The following is a 19,100-nucleotide window of genomic DNA, read 5'->3' as shown; positions in this document are numbered from 1 at the left end:
CAGCCTACGTGGCACTATCTTGTGGGCCCAATGTTGGTTTACTTTTTTGTCAAGCTAGTGCCAGGTAGGCCGAAAAGGAGTAGAAAAATTACTTATAAAATAAGTTCAGGGGGGTAATAGGACCTTAATATAGTATAAGTATGCCTCTGAGATTTCGGACATAGATTGAGGGGATACTTGTGTACTTTTCCTATTTTAATTTATAAGAGGGTAAAATTGTACTTCAACTTTTGACTTGAGTTCTTCCCACTTATAATAATATATGATATGATATGATAGATAAACTTAACTCAAAATCCCAATTCCAAAAATGAGATTTGAATCCAAAAATTTAACTTGAAAATGTTAATCAAGACATTTGAAACTCATTAGTGAAATCATTTTGAAAAAGAATCAAAATCAGTTCACAATAACCATTTCAATTTATAACTTAAGATTTTGAAAAACTTTGGCATTTGCCAATCAAAATATCAAGTCTTCATGTTAAAATACATAAATGATAAAAGAGAATTGAAGTCTAGGGTCACAACAACTTAACCAAATTATTTAAACACAAAACATTTCTTCAAAATCACCTCCAAAGGATTTTACAAAACTCAAAATGGGGTAAACCCCAAAATGGAAGACCAAAAATCACCCTTAGATGTGGCTTAAGTGAACCCCACTTAAACTGGGGGTCTCGCTTTTGCGAATCAGACTACAGTTAAGTGATCATTGCTAAAGCGAGCCCTGATTCTCTTAAGCGAACCCTGCTAAAACGTCTAGTCTCGTTTCTGCAAGCCGAACTTTGCTAAATCAAAGACTTTTAGTGAACACGTTTCGTAAACGCGAGGCTTGCATGACCAGAAACATCAGCCAACAAAAATTCTTTGAATGGACCTTGAAGATTCGTTCGAGATCTCCGTACACACGAACCATATATGCAAATCTTATATACTCGATATTTCATACATAATGAAACCATAAAAATATGAATTCAAGATCTCCTTGACCCGAGTCCCGTGTAAGTCATAAAAAACTAATCATAACGCCTAAAAAGGCTAAATGAAGTTTGGAACCTCAAAAAATTCAACCAAGATCTCCTCTAAGCTTAAAATAATACCCTGAATTTTGGACCCCAAAACAACTTTTGCTTTCAAAACCAGAAAACTTACATAATCCACAACTTCTAACTCAAAACTCAAAACCGATTTCAAAACTCATTCAGAAATGAGTCAGAGCCAATATCAGAAGGAGTTACAAAAATTTCAAAAATGACTAACCAAATCTTTACTGCCAAAGACGTAATGAAGCAAAAGCCCTTTGAACTTTATGGTGTTGAATCAAGTATCCTCAAGTAATATTTGTTCTTTCCAGTAATTGTACACTTAGTAGATTCACAACTAAGTTATAAGTTTTAAGGTGATCAGTATTATTGTCCTGATATTCAAATGTTGTATTATCATCAATTAAAAAAGGCATAATACATAAATATGCCCTTTAACTTAGTTTTGAATTACATTTATGCCCTTCAGCTTTGGGTGTGCACAAGCAGACACTTTAACTTGCATAAAGTTGAACAAATAGACACGCATGTCCTATATGTCATCCTACATGTAATTTTTTGTCCTACGTAGTGTCCTACACGTATTTTGCCACGTAGTACTCATGTGTTTATTTATTTAAAAGTTGGATAGTTAAAGTGTCTGTTTGTGCATTATGAAAGTTGGAGATCAAAGTTAAATTTGAAGTCAAGTTTAGGGTCCAATATATGTATTATGCCTAAAAAAAATGAGAATGACAAGGTGTAATCTAATGAACGTTAATAAAGCCAGACAAATGGTTATTTTGTTTAGAACAGTTACATACAGTTCATTAAAATGTTATCTTGCCCTAGCAATATCAAAAGTCTAATATGACAGAAAAAGTTGAATGATGGTGTGATTCTGGATTTCCTTGCAATTCTACCAGTCTACACTTGTCCATTCAACTGGTCGACCCTTTACCATTTCAGCCATGTGTAACGAGCATAATTCACCTTTTGCGACTAATCCAGACTAGAAATTCTGGCAATGGTATAACTAATTTCAGTATACTTTCCCTGCATATTGCATTTTCTTCTTCTATGGGGTCTATGTTTGAAGCCCTTGACCAACTCAAATGTAATGAGAAGCTCCAACTTTGGCTAAGATGCTCATACTTCGTTTCCTTTACTGGTACCTGCTATTGCGTGAGAGGAACACATTCAAGCTCAATCTCAAGTACTCCCCTTTCAACATTCTGAAGCTTCACACTGATCTCTTGTTTCACTTTTCCATCTATTAGACTAATCATGCCATCTTTAACTAGAGTGTTGTCTTTGCTTGCTTTCCATTTCCCAAGCTGTATTGATTCACTAAGTGTTGAATTTTCAGATGCCTTTGCTGCAGTAACAAGGGGCTGGATATCAATCTCAGCTTCCCCCATGAAGTCGTCCGTTGTAAATGTATCCTTGTCATACACAAGCTGCGAAACCATGAAGATATATTATTAAGACAAAATGTGAAGAAAATTAGGCCAACAATTGCAACTTATCTATCTCAAGTTCCTTTTATGTTACATTTTCTTGTACGTTCTTATACTTTTCCCTCTTCACATTAAATAGCTAATCAAATGACAGAAAATTAGCCGATCTAGATTTACGAATTATTATAGAGAATTCATTGGTAGAATGGGAAGAATAGAGACCAAAAAATAAAAATAAAAATGCATACCATTTTCAAAGGAGGAACATTTTCTGGAATTGACAACATTAGCTTTTCATTCCATACTGGGTTAAGATTGTTCTTTATAACACGTGTCTTGACGGACTGCAACCAAAAGAAGTTCAGAGCAGGGTTTAGTATGAGGATTTTAATGCCATTTGTCATCAACATGTGGTAGGAGAGGGATGTTTCAAATAAACCATAAGTCCCGAATAGTTTAAGCAGTTTGTAGTATTTGCGTAAAAATAAAACTTGCTTATAACATTTACTTGTTTATAAGTTAAAATAACAAAAATAAATTAGAAATGCCAAAAGCCAATCCAAATGGGCTCTAGTATACTTTATAACATTTACCTGGCTTCCCAAGGAGAGAATTACGTAAGGATCACTTGTTACGACATCACGGACAGCTAGGTTGGTCCCTCTCACCACATTGACTTTTATCAATCCTATAAACTCAACCATACCTGCCTATAGGTAAAATATGCAGGAGTAAGGTACAATTGAGAGTTGATTTTCTCATACAAGAATTTGCATCAAGTTCCTTACCAATTTGCATTACATGTAAAATTATAACCCACTCTGGTTCTGTTAAAATAAGTGTAGAAGATTTTGTTCCTTACAGGAAGATATATTATTACCATTGAATTACTTTTCTTGGTACTCCTGTGTTCAGATTCTTTCCGTCGCCAGCTATTGCGAAATGCGTGTCCTATGCCATGGATACGATGTCCAGTCGATTGTTTCTCATAATTCCTCTTATCCAGAGCCAAACTACAAGTAAGGCTTAAAGAATTGCAATGTGAAGACGATGACGGTGGGTAGGGGCAAATCATCTGTTCATCAGAGTTTAGAAATTGCTGCAGCTCATATTTTCTCCTGAGAGTGGATTTTCGATTTTAGAATAGGATGTCCCATATACCTATATCTGATGGTTACTGAAATACGTTACCTGATGAAGTCAGTCCGCACTTCTATCAATGCCTCGGGTCTGGGCTTCCTGTAACTATCAGGAATGGCAGCTTCATACTTCATATTTGCTGCACTATTTCCACCCATCTCTATCATACTATCAACCTGGTCGTCTGTCCACTCGTCGAGCTTCACTGACAGAACCTGTTAAATCATGACAGACCATAGAGTTAACTAAAAAATAAAATATATCAAACACTATTCTAGTACATACTACAATAACAAGTATATATGGAAGTTAAGACAAACAGAAAAGTTTGATTAACCAACCTTTGATATGTGCACTCCAAGGCTTCGATGTACTCCGGAGCACTTGATACATATAAAAATTCCAAGATTTATTGATCTGCATATCACGAAAAGAGAGTAGATGTAGCAAGTACTTTCAAGACTCGAGGAATAGAAAAGAGGAATGTAACAGGTGGTTATGCTACGATTACTCAAAATAAAAGGAAAATCTTCAAAGTATGATTCTTTCAAAGCAAAAAGAAAGAAAGAGATACCAACCGTTAGGTACTTGGTTTTAAGATATCCAACGTACTGAGGGGAAACAAAGGAAACATTTTCAAAATTATGTAAAACAACTGATTTTTCTAAGTCTGGATGATTATAGATCTTGTCAAACCTCATTAGCTATACAAAAGATTAAATCTTTTACAATTTCCCAAAAACATTTGAGATACAGAAAGTACAAACATAAAGGATAAGTTCACATCTACAAGTAAAAGGCTTCAGTAACAGATGGTGTATAACTCAAATATCTTGGCACAATAAAGGTTCAGCTACAAGATGAATCGAAAAAAGCTTTTAAAGAGATTGATAAGCCTTATAGTATTCTTTAAATATGATTTAAAACTTGTATGTCCGTGATACTTACACCCATTTTGGATCTGGAGATCCACAATCTGCACAGAATCTATTGCCAGATTCACTCAACAGCCTCTGTAGTCTATGTCGAGGACCTAGTACAAATAACAATCGATTACTAGAAAACACTTGCAATCTATAAGTCAAGCTTGGTCGATTATGTAAAATGAGAAAGTATACACTTAATTCAACCGACGTAACAACATAACACAACTATGTAACATATGATAAAACTCAACAGTGTTGAAAAGAAAATTAAGGAGCAATTTCTCCATGGTGGTCAAATTGATATAGTCGCAAACATGAAATTGACTAGTCCTAGGCAGCTCAACAAGTATACGTGGTGCTTGAAAAAACAAAAAAGAAAATTATCCAGTATAAAGGAATACGATTAATTTACATAGCATTCAGTTTAAGCTGAGAATAAGATGTTACATACTTGAAGAACGGTTTCGTCTTTCTGGTTGATGACCGCTACAATTTGCAGATGATTCCATTTGCAGAAGTTCGTAAAGGCAAGAACCTAGCAAATAAACATGAGATATTATTACACGCGTAAATGAGAGAAACTATTAAAACTTATTTCTACATTCTGCAGAAATAGTATTAAGTAACATTTTCATTGACACTTAATCATCACTGAGCAAATTCAACACACGAACAAAACAATCTGAGATATTAAGTGGATCTTCATTACAAATTACTCTTTTTAAAGAAATTTGTTCAGAAAATCAAGAATCACAAATGAGGGAGAGATTGAAAAACCGTAGCAAAGATAGAAAAAGTAGATGACTTTTCAGCCTTATTTATCGTAATAATATAAATAAGAGAAAACTGCATTTTTGTCAAAAACATGTTATCCTCACCATCAAAAAAGTTGGAAAAATGGTTCTAATATCTCGAAAAGAAGTATTCATAATGTTGTCTAGGCCCATTCCTTCATATCTTGTTTATGAGTATTAAATATATATTTATTGTGGTTGAATGGGTAGCCTTGATTAGCCATAATTCTATTACATTTTCCAACATTGAAAGCCCTTTAAGGAGATTTAACTTTTGGCTTTAAACATTCCAATTACTATCCTTTATGACCCATTAATCGTCATGTCACTGATTCTGTTATTACCATTGGAGGTGTTGGCCTTGTGTGTTTTTTCTCTATAAATGTAGCCTTCTTCTTCTTCAACTTGACAAGAAAAAGGATATAAATCACTACGAGAAATCTTTCCTCCTATATTTATGATGTGTAGTGTTTTATCTTTAAAGAATCTTCTAACTCCTGATTTTATACTAGAAGAGCTTGTGGGGATACACCTATACCAGATGAAATAATATCCTTAAGCACCGTATCTAACACGCCTCAAGCGAGTGTTGGTCAAGATATTTTCCATAAGATTTTCAATAAAAAAAAATAAAAATATATATATATATATATATATATATAGAAAACAAACAAGAATTCAATAAAACCCTTGCAAGGCTAGATACAACCCTTTCAGATTAGCCAAAAAGCTTCAAGCATCATTCATTATACCCATTTTCTGTAATTACTTTTGTCGTCATTATCATTATTATTTTGGTCGTTCCTAAATTACTTGTCCCTTTTCTGAAAAGGATATTAACCAAATAATGCAACGATGAAACTAAAGCACCTTGAAAAGGGGATGATACCTGTAACATTGTTGCTATCAACATTTCCCTGATGATGAATAGACATTTTTTGCTTTCTTCTAAATTGAATATATCCCAAAAATCTCTACAATTCTCAATAATTCATCTTCTCTCACCGCGCCAAACCAATTTCATCCCTCCATTGCAAACGTATAATTATATCAAAGGAAAAATAAAAACAAAAACAAAAATCATGTTCAAACAACGCAATCATTGGAGCTTTTGTAATGAATTGGGACTCAAAATTGACATATTTCTTTGTCCAATTCACAAGTTAATGGATAAAATGTTGATTACATGTAGAAAAGAATATGGGGAAAAAAATGAATTGTAAATTTTCAATTATTCCCGTGTGTAAAAAAGCAAAAGAAAGTCAATGTTGAGATGAAATTCTTATTTCTGGTGGTTTAGAGGACAACAGCCAAATAAATTATTTGAGGAGCCATCAAACTCCCCTTTTGGCGCCTACCTAATATAATTAGTATAATAATCTTTTTCCTTATAATTAAAATATCCACACACCCTATTTTTAGTTAAAAACTAACAGGCATATGTTAATGCATATTTTTCAATATCTTAAGAAAAGTAAGTTAAATTAGGGAAAATTTTATACATGGCAAACCAATTTTATTTTATTACATTTCATGAGTATAGTTTATATAATTACATTGACTTTAAATTTGTATAAAATGTTTTTTTAATTAAATTTATATAAAAAAATTAATTTTTTCAATAAATGGTAAAAGTAGCACAAAAGATAGTAACAATAAATTCACATAATCCCATGATTTAAGCAAAACATTCAAAATCAAATATTTTCCCAAAAAAAGAATTCTAAAGCTATAGAAAGACAATACCAGTTCAAAATCAAATATTTTCCTAATCTTTTAGATAAATCTATGAAACACTCAGGCAAACATATATATATTGGTTATTTCAATAAAGAGGGGGTTATTTCAAATTTGTTAAATATTCGATAAAACTTTCTGTTGTGAAGTCCTACTCAGTACTCTTTCACTCCCTTGTTCTTTATGTAATTATCAGTATAAGTTTCTAGTATTCTTTCCTTTTTTTTGTGGACTATGTCCATTCATGAATCTATTATTACTGTTCATTTCTTTCTCTTAGCTTTTGTTCCTAATTGCAGTCTTCTTCAACCACATCTCGGATATGGTCATTCATAGTTATATCTTAAGAACATTCAACCTGGCCTATCAGATTTCAAGGAATTTACAGGTTAATCCATCGATGCTTTTAGGGGCTAAGAGACTAACAAACTAAGTAACATAAATTCATGTTAAAGAAAACTATCAAACAGTTTTTACATATCAAAATGAACAAACATAATTTACATATATGGGAAGTTACTAGATCTTAAATATGAAAACTTACATAATTAACGGTGTGAATTTTTCCTTTCGGAAAACCCGAAAACTTACAGAAATATAACTTCTTCAAACTTAGTACAAACTTTATATTATAGAGAACTTTTTTATGCTAGGCATTTTTGCAGAGGAATTTTTGACATAATTTCTTATTTTGGTTTTTTCTTTTTTCTGCTCTTTTTCTTTCTTATTATTTCTTCAACTAATAATGTCTGCTTTTATAGAGATCTTTGGACTTCAAACTTCGGATTTCAAATAGAAAGAGAATCTTATCATCTCAGTCGGGTACATTTCTGGGCTCCATCGTCACGTGACATGATGCTCCTTCTCTTGCATTATTTTTCTTGTGGTCTAGTATCTGTCTTATCCTTTTCAACATATCCCAACAGTTTTTCCACAGACTCACAGATTGACTAAAGAGGCATCCCTCTTGATTACAGATTTTTTTACAAAACACTATAATGTGTATATATACATACATACATATATATATATATACACACACACACATATATATACACACACACACACACATATATATATATACACACACACACATATATATATATACACACACACACACATATATATATATACATATATATATATATACACACATATATACACACACACACATATATATATGTATGTATATATGTATGTATATATGTGTGTGTGTGTATATATATATATATATATATATATATATATATATATATATATATATATATATATTTAAGTGTCTAAATTATGCAATGCTATAGAACCAAAACTCATCCCAGAGTCATCATCATTAGGATTTTGGGCAAATTGCATTGTCTCTAAGTAATCTTCTGAGTTTTCTTGACTACTTTTCTGGCTTGGAATTGGGCTTGGGTCTTTAATCATATGTTTTTCTTGTTCCTGTTTTTGTTTAAGTAATTTTTCTAATGTCTAGGTAATGAGAAATTCTATGTCTTTAATTTTCTGGGCTTTTTTAGTTTTCTGTTTCAGGTTTTGGGTAAAAAATAGTAGTAGTCTTCGTCTATTCTTAAAAGAAGTTGAACTTTATTCATTTTCACTTTTTGACAAAGTGACAGCCATAAAAGGGTTAGATAAGTCTTTACCGGTTACCATTTGAACTGGACTAGCTGTATCTTCATTCCATACAGTGAATTTCTTAACATCCAGTGGGGAATGCACACTCATCTCATCCATTTTTATTAGGGATGGAAAACCCTGTATATTTGTCTGAATTTGTACATCTTGTTTAGTCTGACCTTTGCTTTCTATTCTTTGGAGTTTTTTCTTGAGCATTCTTCGGAGTTTTTCCCTTAGCTTAGCAATAATCACAAAATATTACTTTGTATCCTTTTGGATGTTGTATTGTGGAGTTTTATCTGGGTTTTGTCTAAGGGATGGAGAGATATAGTAATTTGGTCCTAATATCCCTCTAGCATAGTCTAAAACTTCTGTAAAATCATTAAAACCATTAAAAAGAGTTTTTTGAAAATCTTTAATAGAGTCTAAAACTTCCATCCATGTCTGAAAAATACCATTTGTTTTACCATGAATTATCAAATAATATTTAAATTAATTTTCTTTATTTTTGTTAGTAAAATAATATCCTAAAGCATTTAAAACAGCAATTACATATTTAGTGTCTTTTTTATTATGTGCTATCCATATATTATCTATGAGGCATGTTTGCGGTTTGTCTAGTTGACAATTAGGCAAATGTGTGAATGTCCAGTTAGACGGTTCATATGCTATTAAGTTTTGTTGTCCAAACTGCAGTCTTTCTATTCTGACATCATCAATTTTGTTTAGATGTCTAAAATATAACTTTGATAACATTGTCTGTTTGTAAGAGTCTGCATAGTCTGGGGTTGAAGGTTGAACTCTCTTACCATTGTCTGGTAGTAATGGTCTCATTCTGTAAAATTAAAACTTTTATTAGTAATCTACTTAATTGATCGGCTATATGATTATCCTTTTCTTTTATATGCTCAAATACAATAGATTGATAAATAGATATAGTATCTAAAAAATTTAACCATCATCTTCTACTACTACTTTTACCTTTAATTTTCTGATGAAATTTTACTATAGCTCCAGAGTCTGTCCTTACTATTATCTCAGGTTTGTTTAAAATGTATATTCTAAAACTATTCATGTCAAATATTACAGTTAAGATTTTAATGTCTATGCTAGCTTTATTTTTTTTCCTTTATATTTTCAACTTTGGTAGACACATATTCTTTCTTCTTTGTCAGGACTATATTTATGAGGTCTGGCTTTTAATACTACTCTTCATCCTTCTAAACTCCATCTGTTTCGATAATTAAATAATCTGATTCTAAAGGCATATTAAGATCAGAAATATTTCTTATTTTATCCTTTTTTGTACTAACTTTATATCTTCTTTATTAAAATTTCTCTGTCCTTTGATTCCTATCTTAGAAAATAATAGTCCTGCAAGTTTTCCTAAATCTTTAATAAATGGTCTGGCATAATTTATTATTCCTAAAATATTTTGTAAATCTTTTAAACAATTTAATCTATCTGACACATCTAAGGTTTTTTTTGGCTATATGAGGTTGTAGTTTAATTTTCCTTCTCCTAATATAATTCATAAAAAATTTATGGAATTCTTACATAATCCCATTTTGTTTTACTAATTACCATCCCATTATTAACAAATAACCTAAACACCGTCTGTAAATGTCCTACCTGTTCTTTTCTATCTTTACTGAATACTAATATATCATCTACATATACAAGAACAAATCTTTTGTATTCTCCAAATATTTTATCCATTTTTCTTTAGAAAATTGGAGGCGCAACTTTTAAACCGAATGACATGACTAACCATTCAAAATGTCCTTCTGGACATGTAAAGGTTGTCCTTTCAATACTGTCCGCATCTTTATCTGCCAATATCCTGATTTACAATCAAACTTACTAAACATTCTTTTTCTTTGTATTCTTTTTATTAGTTCTATTTTATCTGGTAATTTATATTCATCTGTTCTAATGTTATCGTTTAATCTTTTATAATTTATTACCATTTCTAGATTTTCCTCTAACTATTTCATTATGATTTCTTACCATAAATGCTGCCGATCTATGTTTTGAGGTTGATTTTTTTAGTACTCCTAACTCTAATAGTTCTTTAATTTATATACTAATCTTATAGATCTTGATTGGTTGCTTCTAACTCTAATAGTTCTTTAATTTATATACTAATCTTATAGATCTTGATTGGTTGCTTCTACCGCAACAGTTTTTATTATATATTCAAAATTTATAATGTCTAGTTTACACACAAAATTTTCCTAATCTTATAAAAGTTTTTCACCTATTATTTCTATTTGATCTAGGATTTCTATAATGTTATCTAAGTCTTGTTTGTTTTTTATTTGTCCTCTTTTTTGAATTTCTGTTTTGAAATTATATAATTCTGTTGCCATTTCTATTAAGACATAATTTTTGTCTAACTTATCTAAATCTTCTAACTCTTCTATTTCTGATATATTTTCAGATATTATATTACAACCTATTAAACTGCATGTTGAATTATTTTTACAACTATCGTAATATTTTTCTTTTAAGGTGTGTCTTATTTTAGTATTAGGTTTACTAGTTAAAATCGATGTATGAGTGATACTTTTTTAGAAAAATTATTCCATCACTTGTTATAATAGTGCCTCCTTTATTATGTAATATAAAATCTAATCCTAATACAAAATCTACACTTATATTCAAGTCACTTACCCATATTTTATCCATTTTATAAGTAGATTTATAGAATTCTGAACATGTGTTTAAAAAACTAACCTGTGCTTTATCTATATAGTGTCTATATACGTTATGCGTTCCGTCCATTTGCATGGCTGCAAGCGGCCTTGCTAGGATTTTTATTAGTTCTGGAGGTACTATTTTCTTGTTGAGGATGCTATTAGTACATCCTGAATCTACTAATGCTAAGGTTTTTATTTCGTATTCTCCTAATTGAAGTCTTATTGATACTTTAACAGTATTTTTTTTATCTTAATTGCATATTTCTTCATTCACTAATTCTTGATTGTCTATTGATGACAGTGATTCAATATGTTTTCCCTTTTCTAATCTTATTATTCTTTCTTCTAATTCTTCTACCTTTGTTTCTAAAACTAATACTTTAAGGTTTATTTAGGGTTCATTTATATATATTTCTTCTTTATTTTGAATTATTAGTCCTAGTTGATTTTCTATGCAAGTTATACATCCTTCCTTAAAACATTTATTACATTTAGCTCTTTTATTTTTGCTAGGATACCATTTGCACCAACAACATGGATTACTATCTAGACCTATGTCCTTTTCAAAATTATGTTCACATTTTACTATATTTATAAAATTAACTCGTAAATCTTTTAAATTCACGTCTTCTAGTCCTATTTCATTAATTAGTTCTTCTCCTTCTGAATTGGAGGAGCTCTCTTCTTTAGTCTGTTCATCTACATCGATACTTAATATAGAGTAAATACTCTCATTATCTAACATATATTCGTCTACATTTAATAATGCTTCATTATATTAAATTCTACTAGTTGAGCATTTCTAATTTTTATGTTATACCTTTTAGGACAAGTATTTGTCAAATGTTCTATAGTTCCACATGTGAAACATTCTAACTTATTTTTATAGTATCTATCTGTTCTGTATTTTCTAACATGTCTATGTCTATTTAGATATGATTTTATAGCCGATGATTTTCTAAGAAAGTATCGTTTCTTACTATATATTTTATTATATTGTGGTTTATATTTTTTATACTTTTTTCTTTTATATTGGTCTTTATCATAGCTTTGAGCACTGTATATTACATCTCTACAGAAATTCATCTCATTTTATTTTAATTGTTTTTCTATTAGTAGGTGCTGCACTTTTCTTGTAGTATTTCCATTATATGTTGTATCCTATGTCCTATTAACCATTTAGCCTGAGAGTTTTGTAACACTCCTTCTCATTTACTCCATTTGTCTTCTATTTCTCTTCCTAAGCTCCAGGCAATTTATTAAATAACTTTTTTTCTAGATCTTGATCGAAAGCATTACCACTAATTGTACACTAGTAAAAATAATCATTTAAGAATTTCTTTATATGGTATTAGTTACTTATACTCAACTGTTCTAATTTTATTACCACATTTCTTTGTAGTGTTACTAATCCACTATTAGGGTCTTCTCCTGTTATTAGTGTATGAATTTTATTTGTAAAATTGTATGAATTTGGTCCTAATGATACCAAATATTGGAACTCTTATGGAAACTCTACCCTATAGGTTTCTCATAATGCTTTAGTGGATTCTCCTAGAAAAGTTTCTAAATACTTATACATGGTTTCTGCATTTGTTTCAGTATAATTTTTATGAAATCTGCTATTATGATTCTTTTCCATAAGTTTATTACTGAATTCCATCTTTGTGGATCATATGCTGCTATGTTTAATATTTTCCCTTTGCTTCCTCCTTCTTGTAGTATTATTGGTTATTCTATAGGCATTCTTTTTCCTATCGATTTTAGGTTTGCTGGGGGAACATTACCCTGTCTATACACTCTTCTACGTGGTATATTTCTAGTATTATTGTCTGCAGTATATCCTTGTTCTGTTGTTCTTTGGAATGGACTACTTGAGCTCGCTAACTCCATTAATTCTTTTTGTCTAATTATAGATTCTAACTCAGTTGTCTCGCTATCACTTTCTTGTACTTTTTTTTATTATATTATTAGTTGATACACTCAAACTTACTTCTCAAATAAGAAGTAACGCAGTCGTATCAAGTAAAGAACCCAACTAATGAGGTTGGAATCGTTCCCACGAGGAAAATAGTTCAGACTTAACTTCAATCTATTATTACTACTATTTAGTCAATTATTTCCTTGGAAAGCAAAGACAATAAAAGAGTTTTTTTACTTCTAAATGAATGAAAATAACAAGCTAAATTAAAGGACACAACTAACAACTTCAAATGTTGGAGTTTAATCAATTAATAAAAGTAACTAGGGTTTACGTGTTCCCCGTAGGTTCATAACTTGATATTCTAACTATAACAATTTTTTCCTAATATCTTGCATGCAAAGTGGTAAGTTAAGTATTTCTAAATCCTTGGTTCGGCATCTAGAAAATTTCACTCCGCACCTTGGTCCGGCTACGTGTGTTGCTATAGAAACCCTTACCTTTACCTCATATTAAGCATCGTATTCGATATTTGACTAAATTATTACCTCGTACCAATCAATACTAGCCTATTAGATAGTATACACTAAATCTATGTTGATAATTCTTTTCCAATTATCTGCCTTCTTGGTCAAGCAAGTAGCATTAAGGCGAGTTCTAATGTTGGCCATCCGTTAAAAAGACTTCTAAGCGAAAGAATTAACAATACATGCAAGACACTATTCTAGAATTGTTATTTTTGTTAGATTTTACCTCATTATTCGTCTATGGTTACCACAACCCTAGTTATGGAGTTTAGTTACCCATAGTCATAATCACAATATTCAAATATGTAATATAAGAATTCATGCACTAACTTCAATGAGAAAGAATAAAATCCAATAGTTCACTTGATTAATCTACAAAAATCACCAACAATCAATTATTGAAATTAATTGAAGACTAAAGATTCTCCAAAAGAGTAATAATAATCACCAAGTCTAATCCACAAAAGAAGCTCAAATAACCAAGAGTCTAACCCCCAGAACGAGGTTTTTCGAACTATTTTTTAAAAAGTAAAAACCTAAATAAATAAGGACTCTATTTGCTGGAAATCTGTCAAAATGTGGCTGGGTCGACGGACCTTGCGACGGATCGTTGTGGTCACGACGGGCCATCATGGACTCCGTCGTACCATACTTGTGCAATTTCTTCTGCTGCTCTCTTTATTACCCTCGACGGCAGGTATGACGGATCGTCACAGGCACAACGGCCCGTCGAGAGTCTCCGTTCCATAACACTTGAACTCTTGGAATTTGAGTACAGGGACTACTTCTCTGATCTTCATGACGAACCAGCAGGATGGACCGTCATGGCTACAACGGTCCGTCACGCACTCTGTAACACCACACTTGGTTAGACTTCCCCATCTTCCTTCAACAACTTCACTACGACGCCACCTACGAACCGTTATAGGCACGACGGACCGTCACAAGCTCTGTAGGTGGTACTTTTCCGCATTTCTTGGTCAAATAACTCCGCATTCATCTTTTAGACAGATTTCCTACAAATAAAGAGAAACTTACATAAAAATTAATACAAAAAGGTTTTTGGACACACTAAACTTAAGGAAAAAGCATTAAAAATATCGTGAAACCACCATATATCAACACCCTCAACTTAAATTCGTTGTTTGTCCTCAAGCGACACACTATGACTCAATATAAAATCATTATACAATAGTATCCATGTTTTATCTTTCGTAATCATTTGGCTATCAATCTCGATCAATCTCATTATATTTATGCATGCTATAACTATTAGGCTTGAATTATGTGGAATCAGATCATGACACAAACTCACCATGCACTAACACTTGTCTTCTTCAATTTCTCACCAAGGTGCTAATATTTCAGGTATTGCAACTAATGTCCTCACTTCAAAACAATATCCTCATTTTTCACACAATGATTTCATTTTGAGTATAAGGATTACTTTTCAACACTCACTCTTAGAATAAATTCACACTCATTCATACATATTGCCATAACCTTGCCCTTATTTTTACTGCTTTAAGTTCGCTATACAACTCTTAGGATCACGATAGGACTTTCCTAGCTTGTAACGTAGGATCAGGGTCAGGCAGGGTATATTTAGGTATACTTTAGTGACTTTTTGCCCTCCTTGACATATTGGCTAAACATACCACTTTTTATTATTTTATTTAGCCCAGTTTCTCATATTCTTTCACCTTGCTATTTTTCCTTCTTTCTTCATTTGTGTAAGTGACTCTCTTCTTTTCTTGCTTGTATTTCTTGAATTTTATTATTATTTGTTTATTTTTTAATTTCACTTTTCTCTTAACTAATTCTTGAGTCACTTTACTTTTGTTCTTTCTCTCTTTGTTCTTTCAACCCCACTTTCTAGAGTATTCCTCATAATAGTCACCCTCAACTCATGGCTTTGCCATGAGTCAAAGTACACAATACCCAAAGTCGAGTCAGGGCCATAAAAAGAGTTGTTTACTGCATTAGCCACCCTCAACTTATGCTTTTGGCATAAGCTGAGGTGCACTACTCCAAGGAGGGACCAGAGCCAATACATTATTCTCAGAAAAGATCAGTTGGGGTGAAAAAGAAAGGTCTAGTTTAAGCTCAAATCATTTGGATCAAAAAAGGATCAATTTCATTTGGTTTTCTTTTATTTAGGCTAAAAATGGCTATATTGAACAAGGGCCTATGATCCTTTCCTAATTGTGTATTACAACTTACTTTTAGCAGGACTAACAAGAAAAGTTCTAGCTCAGTACAAATTGTGGACTATTCAAATCTTCCTCACACTCACTTGACATCTCATTACTCTACAAGATTATCAGACACATAGTTCGAATTTTAATCTTAGGTCATGCAGTGGTGTACCTCTATGTCATGCTTAGAGCCACACATTTATCAATTACTATGTCATGTATCATTTTCATTTCATCAGGATATCATTTTAGCAATCATGCTTCATAATTAAACTATGTACACAAGATATAGACATGCCGATTCAACAGTAAAAATAATCAGTCTCTTGGGGAAAAAGAACATAGGCAAGAAAACCCAAAAAAGGATAGTGAATTGGGCTACTCAGACTTCACCCTAGCATTCACTTTCCATTTAACCCACCCCCAACAAAAAGACATGTAATTGTCCCCAATACATAAAAAATTGAAATACAAGAGTGGTAGGTGAAGCAAACCTGGGGCGCAAATCACCGACAATCAGCAAGTTGATGGGTCCGGTTCCCCGGAACCCACTACCTCTGTAATCTGGACACCCTCAGTAGTGTCCTCAGCAGCAACAACACTATCAGCAGTGCCTCCTGCTATCTCCACATTTCTGGAGCTAGATGCCCCAGCAGCTGACTCTACGACCCTCATTCGACGCGCCTCCTCATCAGCAAGCGAGGCTCTCCTCCCAGCCTCCATCTCACGGCGCTCCTTCTTCCATGATCGAGCCTCATACTCCTCTCGACCCCTACGCATCTTGGAATGCTCTCGAGCGGGAGGTGGTGGAATCTCAGAAGTGACGAATAAGGCCGCCATCACTGTGTCTTCAGCAGGCTCTGTAGAAGGGGCCTCGGACTCAGGTATCCTAGACTCTAAGATCATATCGATGTCTGCGCGAAGACTGTCGACCGCAGCCTGAAGGGTCGACACATCCACATGAGGCGATGGCTGGGCTAGTACCCACAACTCAAAAGCGTCCAAGCGCTGATGAACCTCTGCGATCTTCCGCTCTGTGTGCTGGACCATTCTCCGCTCGAAGCGCTCTTCTGCCTCACCAATAGACCTCTGCATCCAAGGCTGGATGTGATGCAGGAGTGTAGCCATCTATGCCTCTAATTTCTGGACCCTAGCAAGCGGGACCAAAGCGGGGAAAGGGGCTGAGAGAGGGAGCTCAGGACAATGCTACTACTCAGGATAGACTCGACCGGGGGTAGTGTCAGTGGAAGCCGCCTGCGTAGCCGGGTGGGTCTGTGCTACCGTATCAGCCAGATTGTCACCAAGTGGAGGCAACTCTGGATGGAGCCCTCTCTGTGGAGCCAACTCACTGGCCTCATCCCTAATGAGGCCGATATCAACAGTGCCCAGCGGGGTCTTGAGCTGATCAACGTTCCATATAGGCATACCTGCGAACCTGCATAGAGAAAATATCATGCATGGGAACAGGTAAGTAGTTGTGACCTTAAAAGCCCTCTCCTGCATGATCGCCTTTAGAAGCTAAGCAAAGTCCACCTCAAACCCGGCTATCATCGCTGCCATCAATACTTCATGATCTCATGTGACTATATTATCAGCGGCTGTGGGGGAAAGGCAGTGGCGGACAATCAACCATAAAAACTTCACCGTGAAGGTCTGGTTAGCCTTCTTGATGGCTCCCTTCGGCTCGGTCACCCAGTCAGCACCCTCTCCATCAACAGATAAGTGCAAGGCCATCCACCTCTTGGTGGTCTCTCTCAGCGATGGCTCACGCAAGAATTGGCCATCTTTGACAATTTGCCACGGGTAGTCAAACTCGGCGATGAGAGGGGTCCTGTTGGCATCAACATCCACGCCATATAGATACCAGCAGATGGAAGGTAGGGAGATATCAACCTGAATGCCATGTACTCGAGCATGCTCCAGTGGGGCCTGTTTGGCGGGGGAAGACCACCTATCAATTTGTGGTCTGGGAGTAGCCACGTAGGAGACGTAGAACTCTCGTATCAACTCTTCACTATAACGTCCCAACGACCGTACTGTCCACTCCAGTCGATGTCAGGTGAAGAGATTGTGGATCTCGAGCATGATCGGGAGACTTCCCGTAAGGACCCGTCACTCCAATGTAAGGTTCCGTGTCATGACTCCTTTGTCATTCAAAAACTTTGCGTCTGAATAAACTTGATACTGCCTGTCGACACACCACCGGTTAAGCTGGTCGGCAATTGGGGTGAGAGCACGAGTTGGTGAGCCTAGTGTGGATTTAGAACTGTCACCCACATCAGACGAGGCAGAATGTGCAGTTGTGGTGGTTGCAGGAACCTCAGCAGATTTGGAGGCTTCCTCCGACCACGAAACTCATAAGGAGCCAGATGCTCCTTCTTCATGAGTAGCTGACCCAGAAGGTGTGCCATTCAGTGTGCGCTCCTCATCACACTGGGAGGCAGTGACTACGCCGGACGCCACCTTTTTTGGTGTGGCTCTGGAAATACGTGCAGCTCGGGATGGGGTGGAAGTGCTTAGGGGCACGTACTCAGGGTCACGCTCATTATCAGAGCGAATGACCAGGCGGGCAGACAGGGCGACAGACTTTGATCGCCCATGTGCGTAGACTCGATCTTGTTTTGGTGCCGTAATAGATAGTACCTGTATAGAATAAATATTAGCACTAGAAGGAGCAAACAAGACAAGCAAAATGACACAAAATAAATAAAAGTGTTAAGATGTAATGACATTTTATAGTAACAGTGAAACACGATGGACCACGTGACGACTCGTCGTGAGTACGATGGACCATCATGGGGTCCGTCATGTCTTACTTGAACTATGTTTATGTGGAGACCCCTGAAGGAAAGTCTCTGACAAGTATGATGGATAAGCAGGATGGACCGTTGTGATGATGACGGTCCGTCGTGGGTCACTTAGAAAAAAAGAATGGGGACCCTTAGGAGAAGGGTCTCTGACCATCATGATGGTATGTGCAGGACGGACCATCGAGGGTATGACGTTCCGTTGTAGGTGTTCATCAGAGGACACTTGGAAAAAAGTATGGAGACC

General features: G+C 34.4%; 1 protein-coding gene across 3 annotated transcripts; it reads right to left on the bottom strand.

Annotated features, from left to right (window-relative positions):
- Nucleotides 1-1,787: 1,787 nt before the first annotated feature.
- On the bottom strand, nucleotides 1,788-6,704 carry LOC101266053 (probable ADP-ribosylation factor GTPase-activating protein AGD11). Of its 3 annotated transcripts, none has more exons than XM_004244905.5 (9): nucleotides 6,234-6,704; nucleotides 5,002-5,085; nucleotides 4,573-4,657; nucleotides 3,966-4,041; nucleotides 3,676-3,839; nucleotides 3,365-3,602; nucleotides 3,078-3,194; nucleotides 2,733-2,828; nucleotides 1,788-2,484 (listed from the first exon to the last, which is right to left on the bottom strand). In XM_004244905.5, the coding sequence occupies exons 1-9, from the start codon at nucleotides 6,277-6,279 to the stop codon at nucleotides 2,203-2,205; spliced, it is 1,188 nt and encodes a 395-aa protein (XP_004244953.1). In that variant the 5' UTR covers nucleotides 6,280-6,704; the 3' UTR covers nucleotides 1,788-2,202. The 3 variants fall into 3 exon arrangements, with proteins under 3 accessions (XP_004244953.1, XP_069143984.1, XP_069143985.1); XM_069287883.1 differs by lacking the exon at nucleotides 6,234-6,704 and adding an exon at nucleotides 5,689-5,848; XM_069287884.1 differs by lacking the exon at nucleotides 6,234-6,704 and adding an exon at nucleotides 5,429-5,818.
- Nucleotides 6,705-19,100: the final 12,396 nt, after the last annotated feature.

This window comes from Solanum lycopersicum, chromosome 8, assembly GCF_036512215.1.
Source record: "Solanum lycopersicum chromosome 8, SLM_r2.1".
In the NCBI taxonomy this organism is placed as follows: Eukaryota; Viridiplantae; Streptophyta; class Magnoliopsida; order Solanales; family Solanaceae; genus Solanum; species Solanum lycopersicum.
This window is presented reverse-complemented; position numbering and strand designations above follow the sequence as displayed.

Coding starts and splice junctions, on each gene's coding strand:
- LOC101266053 (XM_004244905.5), bottom strand. CDS start 6,279: ATGTCTATTCATCATCAGGGAAATGTTGATAGCAACAATGTTACAG. Junction 3,840..3,965: donor TTGGAGTGCACATATCAAAG/GTTGGTTAATCA, acceptor ATGATTTAACAG/GTTCTGTCAGTGAAGCTCGA. Junction 2,829..3,077: donor TTCTCTCCTTGGGAAGCCAG/GTAAATGTTATA, acceptor TTTTGGTTGCAG/TCCGTCAAGACACGTGTTAT.